Source organism: Hoplias malabaricus, chromosome Y, assembly GCF_029633855.1.
Source record: "Hoplias malabaricus isolate fHopMal1 chromosome Y, fHopMal1.hap1, whole genome shotgun sequence".
In the NCBI taxonomy this organism is placed as follows: Eukaryota; Metazoa; Chordata; class Actinopteri; order Characiformes; family Erythrinidae; genus Hoplias; species Hoplias malabaricus.
This window is the reverse complement of record NC_089820.1, coordinates 68,450,669-68,460,996: the sequence shown is the minus strand read 5'-3', so window position 1 is coordinate 68,460,996 and position 10,328 is coordinate 68,450,669. Positions and strand designations below refer to the sequence as shown.

General features: G+C 44.2%; 1 protein-coding gene across 1 annotated transcript; it reads right to left on the bottom strand.

Annotated features, from left to right (window-relative positions):
* Positions 1 to 3,355: 3,355 nt before the first annotated feature.
* LOC136678509 (macrophage mannose receptor 1-like) lies at positions 3,356 to 8,280 on the bottom strand. The gene is made up of 6 exons (XM_066656556.1): positions 8,113 to 8,280; positions 7,539 to 7,856; positions 5,232 to 5,316; positions 4,261 to 4,614; positions 3,892 to 4,161; positions 3,356 to 3,717 (listed from the first exon to the last, which is right to left on the bottom strand). Exons 1-6 carry the CDS (start codon positions 8,278 to 8,280, stop codon positions 3,356 to 3,358), a joined length of 1,557 nt encoding a protein of 518 aa, XP_066512653.1.
* Positions 8,281 to 10,328: the final 2,048 nt, after the last annotated feature.

The window sequence follows — 10,328 nt, the reverse complement described above, 5'->3', positions numbered from 1 at the left end:
AGAAATATTTTCACCTCAAGTTTCTGCATCATCTACAGAAACCGAACTATGTCGTTTCACACCATTTTTTCAGCTTGTATGACTTTAAACATCACATTTGATTCACTTTCATCATCTTAACTATTTTGACTAAAAGGAATTCAACAAGGAGATGGGTTCTCAGACAGGAATCAACCCTAATCCAACAGTCAAACTCCTAAACGAAGTGCCATGGTTAATGTTTTAAAATCAGTTGGGTATTTATTAATTAAAGACAAAAAAACAGCTTACCCGAGAGAAGTAAGAGCTGCACTGTCCCCATGGCATCAGCAAATGGCATCACCCCTGTGCTGTCCGCTGTGATAAATGACATATTTACAAGTGAAAACATCTGAAACCTTGCCAATGTTTCTATTTCCCTCTCGGAGATAGTGACTCAGAGTATTATAACATTACTCAGCGTGTTACTAGAAAACCTGACTTGTTTAATACAGATCAAGAATCGTATTCTGTTTGTAGATGCAGTGTTTTAAGAATTAAACCAGGGAAATATCTCACAGTTTCACCATAAGTCAGTTATACAGTAAGCTAAGTCTTAAATTTGTCAACAACTTTATTTATTTATGTATTGTATCACTTTCTGTAAGTGAATTTATATCTGTATTTTTAAATGCATACCTGTATTTCATTTTGAATACTCTTTATTATGTGATCTAGTTACCTACACCTTCACTCCAAACAATAGCTCACTGTGGTGATAAAGTATCAATAGGTATCTTACTTTATCTTTACTTTGTAAATAACTAGATTGTCTCCAAATAATTGAAGTAATTTAATACTTTTTTATCATATTCTAAGAATTAAAAATTCCAGTTACAGATACATTGACTTAAGAGCGATTTACATTAGTTTTAGACGCGGATGAATTCACAAGGAATTAATAACGAATGATAAAAACAATGTCACAGTTAAAATATACAGAGAGTTACAGAGAGACGCCAGCTCTTACCAGTTTTTCAGAAAGTCATACATTAGCATTAACGTTAGCAGGTTTTGAAGGATAAACTCCAAGAAATTAATATGGAAACAAAAAAGAAAAGAAAAGCAGAGCATGCGAACCTTTTTCATCAGAGACACAGTGACTGTGAACACGTCTGCATCAGGTGTTAAGAAGGCCCTGTTGTGTTTGTCTTTTATGAGTTTATGACTGAGGATGTAAAGCGGAACTCTACTGCAGCAGTGACGTTAACAAAAGACAAGGACGACATAGCGTTTATAGGCCACCGGCTCCGTGCTCAACAGGCAACACACCAACAGCCATTAAACAGGGTCAGAAACACCCCGAGCCTGAACATAACCCAAACACCAAACACAGGGCGGTAACAGCACACAGACAGCAAACACATTTGGGACTAGTCTGAGCCACGTTTGGCATTTACAGCACAGTTAAGGCAGTGGCAAGTGTGTGGGCTGGATATGGGCCAGATGCTAAGAGCTGGGCTTGATACAGGATGCAGATTGGGCCAGACTTGGGCCAAATTTGATTCGCCCAGGTTTGGTCCACAACAGATTTAAAGTGGGTCTCACCCTGAGTCAACGGCATCATTCAAAGCCAACCGTGGGCCTTAAGAGATCCGCAGATGTGTCATATTGATGCCAAATCTTTATTGTTATCCGAGCAGGAGGTGACACACACAAAGATGGTGGAGCACTACATAATACATCATCCTCCTCAGACACAAATCAAACAAGCTCTTTTCTGAGGTGACTGCATGGGCCCAGCCTCCGAAGCTCCTTCCTTTTTTATAGGAACCACGGCAGATGCCACAGTGTTATAAAGCTATTTAAACCATGTCCACATTGGCGTAGTGTGGGTGTCACACAGCTCCAGTTCCTCAGTGCCCTGGATTCATTCTCCGCCTCAGATCACAGTCTGTGATGAGTTCGAAGTGTTCTTCCTGTGTCTGTGTGGGTTTCCTCCACAGTCCATAAACACATGTTGGTTGGTTGAATGAAGAAAGGGTGTGAGTGTGTGATGCCCTGTGACAGACTGGGTGTGTTCCTGCCTTGCGCCTGATGATTCGGGGTAGTTTCAAGACACAGAACGTGACGCAGTGCTTACAGAAGATGAATGATTATGTACAGCTCCTGTCAAATGTTTGGACACACCCACTCAGGGAGGGTTTCCTTTGTTTGGGGCCGTTTTCCACATGTTGTGAATGTACAGCACCAGTCAGAACTTTGGACATCTTCTCATTCAGTGGTTTCTCTTTGTGTTTTATTATTTTCTTCGTTGTAAATGAATGTGGAAGACATTAAAACTCTGAAGGAACACATATGGAATTATGTAGTGAACCAATAAAGTGTTAAAGAAAGCAGAATATGTTTAATACTTTAGACTCTTCACAGTAGCCCCCTGTTGCTTTGATGACAGCTTCACACACTCTCTCCGTTCTCTCAGTCGACTTCATGAGGTCGTCACCTGGAACGGTTTTCAGTGAACAGCTGTGGCCTCGTCGAGAGTTCATCTGTAGAACCGCTCTCTTCTGAATGTGTCTGAGACTGTAACTGGGGTTGTGCAGAGGTAGGGGCTGGTACACAGTTCTATACAGTGACTAGCTCTACTCCAACAATCACTGATGAGGAGGTGTGTCCAAACTTTTGGCTGATACTGTGTGTGTTTATTTATATATCTCCACACTTCTGGAAACTTTACACTATGACATCAGAACATTTCTGTGAGGATTTGATGGGTGGATACCGGGTGGGCTCCAGAGTGTTTTGCAGTGGTTACTCTCTTAACAGTGAGAAAAGAGCAGGAGAATGTGTGATTTTTATATTTAGAAATAAAAGTTACATGAAAATGTATTAAAAACGTTTCAAGTATCAAACATAAAACTTGTACAAGTAATATTTTAACCCTAAAGAGTCAGATTATGAGATAAACACATTCATATAATCCACAACTCAAGCTTTACACAGTATTCACTGAGAAACGGTGCTTGTTTTTCAGTCAAAACACATCTCACACAAATGAAAACCTCTTTAACTTTTATTTATTGGAAAGAAAATGTGGCATTTTACAAGTTGTGATTACGTTATTTTTAACACTCATTACAACCCCAACTCATTCAAATAAATGGTATCCAAGCTCAAATATCTTTACAATCACACTTTGTGTTGAGATAAATACAACATTATTTATTAGTTTATTAGAAAAATTAGTTCTTTTATAAATACGTTACCTTTAGTTTAAACAAAACAGAAAGCATTTCTAAAGGAAGAGCACTGCAGGCGTTTACTAAAACTCTAATGTAGCAGAGGAGCTAAAAGAGTAGCTAAATCAGCCCTGTCTTAGTGTGTGAACTGGTTCAGATTAATTTTCTTCACACAGAACCCTGTATTTTGACCTGCAGTCTCTATCACGCCATTTAAAGCCTTTCTCTGTGTCGATTGCCCCACAGTTCTGAGACAGTGGAGCCTCTGGTGCTCTCCCACCGACCCAGTTACTAAAGGGTCCCACAGAGATCCCATTCGTCCAGATCCAGAACCCAAAGAGTCGACTCTGTCCGAGCCCCAGCCACAGAGTCCCAGAGACACCCCTCCTCCTGAGCTCTCTCTCCACCTCTTTCTGGTCCAGGTCAGACTCAATGCGCAGGACACTGCTCCTGTTCTCTTTACTACAGTAGTCCAGAGCACTCTCCCAGTTCATAGGCTCAGCACTCACATGGATGTACGCTGTGAGAGACAGAGTTACAAACACAAGAGGATGTTTTAGAGTGGGATCAGAGACACTGATGAACATAAGATGTGTTTTATTCTGAGGATAAGAGAGTGATTGTGAAGTCTTGACTTACTGCGGTAACACAGAGCATGGCGCTGAGTTCCATTTCCCATTTCTCAGATATGTACAGTTTGATGTTGATGATGGTGCTCGAGGCTGATACGTCCCCCAGTTCCTGTAGGCAGAGCGTCCTCCATCACTCCACTCCCAGTCGTCCGTCAGCAGACCGATCCAGAATGATCCACTGCTGTACCTCCCTTCTTTCTTCACTTCTTCATTTTGGGTCTGATCTCTGATGCTGACCAGATCTGTGTAGTTCTCCCTGCAGTGACTCTGAGCTTCGTACCAGGTCAGACTCTCCAGAACTAAACTATAGCTGAAGGTGAGGTCAGTAGCATCTGTGGAGGTTAAGGAATATAAAGATAGGAATAAATAATTAATAGACTGTGGTAGAATTAATTTGGCTGATGCCTCTGTAGATAATGATCAGTAGTTACCTTGTTTATAGCACATGAAAGTTCTGTTCTCTGTGCACTTAAGGCTCTCCCATGATCCATCAGCCTTCACAGCAGCACAGCAGGGCCCTGTCCCACAGTCCCCTTTCAGATCACTGAATGTAACATTATCACCATTAGACCATTTAGCTCTGGGCTGACTGCGGTACAGACCAATCCAAGGTGTATCATTCGAGGTCTTGGTCAGATCACTGAGTGCAGCATTGTCTTCCTCACTGTACACAGTGACCAGGTCAGTGTAGTTTGTTCTGCACGCCGCTCGAGCCTCAGACTGAATCATCTTCTTCTCAATGAGGTGGAAAGTCCTGAGACGGCTTTGATCTGCAGGAGAAAAACCTGGAAACATATTCAGGAGTTAGTAGATAGTAGATGAGTAAAGACCATTACAGCAGCCCAAAAGTGACAGCCTCCCTATTAACCCTTTTAATTTCAGAAGAAACTCTGTATAAGCAGGTGGACACCGACCAGCCACAACATTACTACCATTACTATTTCTACAATCATTGTACACTGGCTGTGTATGTGCACACTGTAGGACTGCAGTCCATACTTTGCTGCCCCCTGCCCTTCAACAGTCAGGACCCCCACAGCAGGTATGATGGGGGTGGTGGATCATTTTCTCTGCTGTAGTGGCAGTTACAATGTGGTTAGTGTGTGTTACGCTGTTATGAGTGGATCAGACACAGCGGTGCTGCTGGAGTTTTTAAACACTCAGTGTCACTGCTGGACTGAGAATAGCCCTTCAACCAAAGTAACCACAACCCAACTCACACCTGCCCTGTGGGGGTCCTGACCGCTGAAGAACAGGGCGAAAGGGGAGTAACAAGTGAAAAGAATGAAGAGCAACAGATGAAGCACACTCTGTAACTGTAGAAATACACAGTGCTCCTCTATAAACATTCATGCACTTATCTGAAGTTTAGATATCAATCGTTTTAAGAAAAGGTCTTTACCTGAGAGTAGGAGGAGGAGGAGGAGGAAGGTGAGGGTGGTTGCCATGGTAATGTTATAAACTCCCACAGGTGCTGAATAGATGCCCTGTCCAAGGAAAGTGGGGAGGAGGGGTGTTAAAATGTCGGCACTGTGCAAGAAAAACACGTATCTCCCAAATATTAATGATCATAGGAGAAGGAAAAAACCTTCTCAAGTCAATGTAATAACAATGAAAGATAAATCTATTTTGGAGCATTTCTATTGGTCCATTCTTCATTAATGTTTCACACAGTGTTCAAATGAATCGACAAAAATGGAGATATGTGTTTTTAATTGTACAGCAACAATGTTAGAAAATGTGTAAAAACAAACACTCTATGAAACATCTCTCAGTGAACAGTTTGCTTCGTGCTGAAGTTAATTTGACTAATAACTAATCAATGATGTTGAACAGGTAAAGTCCAGAAAGATGCAGTGACACCAGTCTTACCTCATGAAGAACCAGTCCTTGAATAAATCAGAAATATCCAAACTACAGCTATAAAGGGATCCTCTGATGTCACAGCCTCAGGAGGAACGTGGGCAGGACCCAGTAAACAAATGTGTTGGAGGAACCAATGATCTGAAGCCAACAATACGTTTAAATGAAGAATATGGAGAGAAATCTTTTTCTAACAAATGTTTTCATAAATAAACAATGAAATGAATGTTTCTACAAGGTGACGTCTTCTCCGAAGATCACAGGCTGTTACTGGTATAAAAAGTGAGCAGATACACAATTAATACCCTACATTCAGGATAAACAGTGCCAGACGAGGTGTCCCCAAACTTTTGGCCTTGTAAAACTGTATCATGCTCCAGTGGGGCTTGTGAAGAGCAGGTGGGGTGCAGTTGGCTGTGCGTGTGGTTAAAGATAAACGAGGAAAACTATGTAAATGAAAAAGTTAAAGTTTATCTAGGTCTGTTTTTGTCTTGATCACAGAGTGGGCGCATTGTTCTTCATTTTGAATAATTGATCGGTTTTACGGCTCTGGAGTCAATAAACCCAGAGGAAGAAGGCGAAAAGCAAAGGAAATGCTTTGCGTACATTGAACAAAACAAGTTATCACTGTCTACGAAGCCCTTATTTATATGCATTTATAAATGTGATCATAACTTTTTGTAACTTGGTAATAATACTTTGTAAGAATTCTTATAAAATCTACTAATGCCTCATCAGACTCTTATACTGAGCTATAATTGGTTATTTTTTAACTTATACATTTATCACTATTCATTATAAAGCCTTTTAAATGGATAATGACATGTGCATCATTATAAAACGCCTGTAATACATAGTATCAAATGTGAATACATTATTGAAAATGTCATCACTGTGGGCTTCAAGTCACTGATGGTTTACATTATTATTTATTAGAAAAAAATAGCAATAACTTTACACTCAATGATGTAATTTTAAACATTTATAATGTGTTTAAGTCATTAATGTGTATTTTAGGTGGTTTATATTTGTGCACATTTCATTAACCATTTATAAGGCTTTATAATGAAGAGTGACACTTGCTTATGTTACAAAATAATCAAATATAACTCATCATAAGGGCTTTCCCCTCCCTGGATCACCACCTTAACGTGGTGGAGGGGTTTGCGTGCCTGCGTGAGCCTAGGAGCTGTGTTGTCGGGGGCAATAGCCCCTGGTAGGGGTCGGGGTCCTGGCGTTCTGATCCTCGGTTACTGAAATTGGCTCTTGGAACATGGAACGTAACCACTCTGGTGGGAAAAGAGCCTGAGTTGGTGCGTGAGGTTGAGAGGTACTGACTAGATATAGTTGGGCTCACCTCGACACACAGTATGGGCTCTGGAACCAATCTCCTTGAGAGGGGCTGGATGCTCTTTCACTCTGGAGTTGCCCCGGGTGAGAGGCATAAGGCAGGAGTGGGCTTACTCGTAGCCCCCCGGCTTAGCACCGACCGGTTCTGGACATTCAGGTGAAGAAAGGTGCTGAGCTGTTAACTGATCACCACCTATTGGTGAGTTGGATCAGATGGTGGGGGAGGATGCCGGACAGACCTGGCAGGCCTAAACGTGTGCTTAAGGTGTTGTTGGGAATGTTTGGCAGAGGAACCTGTGAGAAAGATCTTCAACTCCGACATTCGGCAGAGCTTCGACTGCATCCCGGGGGAGGCCGGTGACATTGAGTCCGAATGGGCCATGTTCCGGACCTCCATTGTTGAGGCGGCTGAACGGAGCTGTGGTTGCAAGGTTGTCGGTGCCAGTTATGTTGGCAATCCCTGCACTCTGGGGGGACTCCTTGGCAGTAGGGATACCCGGGGGTGGATGAAGTTCGCCCCGGGTTTCTCAAGGCTCTGGATGTTGTGGGCGGTCCTGGCCGACACGTCTTTGCAATATCGCATGGACATCGGGGGCAGTGCCTCTGGACTGGCAGACTGGAGGTTCCCCTTTTTAAGAAGGCAGATCGGAAGGTGTGTTCCAACTATAGGGGGATCACACCCCTCAGCCTCCCCGGTAAGGTCTATGCGTGGGTACTGAAGAAGAGAGTCCGACTGATAGTTGAACCTCGGATCCAGGAGGAACAATGCAGATTCCGTAGAACATAGGACCAGCTCTTTACCCTCGCGAGGATCCTGGAGGGTGCATGGGAGTTTGCTCAACCAGTCTACATGTGTTTTGTGGATCTGGAGAAGGCATTCGACCGTGTCCCTAGAGGTATTCTGTGGGGGGTACTGGGCTCTTTGCTACGAGCCATCCAGTCCCTGTATAAACAGAGCAGGAGTCCGGTTCGTATGGCTAGCAGTAAGTCAGATTGGTTTCCAGTCAGAGTTGGACTCTAGGCATTCTCACCATTGTCACCGGTTCTGTTCATAAATTTTAGTTCATAACTCGGCGTAGCCAAGTGACAGAAGGTGTCTGGTTCGGTGGTCTCAGGACTCTATGTCTGCTTGCTGCAGATGATGTGGTCTTGTTGGATTCCTTGAGCCGGGACGTCCAGTTTGCAACCGAGTGTGAAGCGGCAGGGACGAGGATCAGCACCTCCAAGTCCGAGTCCATGGTACTCAGCCGGAAGAGGGTGGAGTGCTCTCTCCAGGTTGGAAGTGAGATCCTGCCTCAAGTGGAGGAGTTTAAATACCTCGGGGTCTTGTTCACGAGTGAGGGAAAGATGGAGCGCGAGATTGACAGGCGGATTGGTGCAGCGTCAGCAGTAATGTGTGCTCTATACCAGTCCGTTGTGGGGAAGAAAGAGCTGAGCAGAAAAGCAAAGCTCTCGATTTACCGTTCAATCTACGTCCCAACCCTCACGTATGGTCACGAGCTTTGGGAAATGACCGAAAGAATGAGATTGGAGGTACAAGCAGCTGAAATGAGTTTTCTTCGCAGGGCGTGTGGACTCTCCCTTAGAGACAGGGTTAGGAGCTCGGACAACCGGGAGAGACTCGGAGTGGAGCCGCTGCTTCTCCACGTCGAGAGGAGCCAGTTGAGGTGGTTCGGGCATCTGGTCCGGATGCCTCCTGGACGCCTTCCTGGTGAGGGGTTCCGGGCATGTCCAACGGGGAGGAGACCCAAGGGCAGACCAAGAACACGCTGGAGAGACTACATGTCTCGACTGGCCTGGGAGCACCTTGGTATATCCCCGGAGGGGCTGGAAGTGGTGGCTGGGGAGAGGGAGTTTCTTTACTCCGACTGCTTCCCCTGTGACCCGGACCCCAGATAAGCGGTGGAAAATGGATGGATGGATGGAATGGATATAAGGACCTTTTGAGGAATTATTTGTGTTTATATGAATACTTACACAGCTTTATCACCAAATTACAAAAATATATACATGCATTTATAAAGGTTTATGAATATGGTCTTCATGGAAAATGTAAGGCAAAATAAATTTAGTATATTCCCTTGTGATTTCCTTTGGAGTAATAAATCTACAAAGACCACTCGTTACTGGAGGCTAGCTACACTAATGCCCTATTAGGACCCACTACCACAGCACAAGTGTAGCCCCTGTGGCTGGAAACTCCACACAGAGGAGTGACCAAATGCAAGGCTCAAGCCAGGCCTCTGTGGTTGTGGAGCTGCACTGACACACACATGGGGGGAGGTTTACACCTGTTTGCAGTAGAAAATGATTTTTAATTCCACCTGAGGTTCCCTTTCTTCCCTGTGTGTAATATCTCTTATCTGTTGTGGTATCCAAATACATTATTACAGTGCTATTTGAATGTTTGAATAATGGCGGAGGATTACTGCACTCAGACTAATAAACCTGCTGCTGCTGGGGAATGAAGCAGAAGCCAGGAGCCTGGGATGATTTGCATACACTGTGTGGTGGTTTGGCTTTGGAAAACATAGCAAACATTTTCCATTATTAATGAAGAACTAAGGGCGAAACGGTGGCGCAGCAGGTAGTGTCTCTGTTACAGCTCCAGGGTGTCTGTGTGGAGTGTGGTGTGTTCTCCCTGTGTCTGTATGGGTTTCCTCCGGGTGACTGTCTGTGTGGAGTGTGGTGTGTTCTCCCTGTGTCTGTATGGGTTTCCTCCGGGTGACTGTCTGTGAGGAGTGTGGTGTGTTCTCCCTGTGTCTGCATGGGTTTCCTCCGGGTGACTGTCTTTGAGGAGTGTGGTGTGTTCTCCTTGTGTCTGCGTGGGTTTCCTCCGGGTGACTGTCTGTGAGGAGTGTGGTGTGTTCTCCCTGTGTCTGCGTTGGTTTCCTCCAGGTGACTGTCTGTGAGGAATGTGGTGTGTTCTCCCCGTGTCCATGTGGGTGTGTGAGAGTGTGTGTGTGTTGCCTGTGAAGGACTGGCGCCCCTTTCAGGGTGTGTTCCTGCCTTGCACCTAGTGATTCCAGGTAGGCTCCAGACCCACCGTGACCCTGAACTGGATAAGGGTTATAGATGAATAAATGAATGAATGAAGAGGTAGATGCTTCTCTCCATGGCTCTGCTGTAAAAACAAACCCCTACACAGCTCTACTACAACTAACTACAAATAACAAATACAGCAGAAGAGTCAGTTACCAAACAGTGAACTTTGGACAGAGCCCCTTCTTCAGCAGCACTGCTGTGTCTGATCCTCTCCTACCAGTGCAGCACACACTAACACACC

What these genes read in the sequence shown, in the direction of transcription:
- LOC136678509 (XM_066656556.1), bottom strand. Translation starts at nt 8,280, where the DNA reads ATGGACTCGGACTTGGAGGTGCTGATCCTCGTCCCTGCCGCTTCACAC. An exon ending in CTGTCACTTGGCTACGCCGA is followed by an intron (nt 7,857 to 8,112) that starts GTTATGAACTAA and finishes TGCACCCTCCAG; the next exon opens with GATCCTCGCGAGGGTAAAGA. An exon ending in CGAACTTCATCCACCCCCGG is followed by an intron (nt 5,317 to 7,538) that starts GTATCCCTACTG and finishes TTCCTTGGACAG; the next exon opens with GGCATCTATTCAGCACCTGT.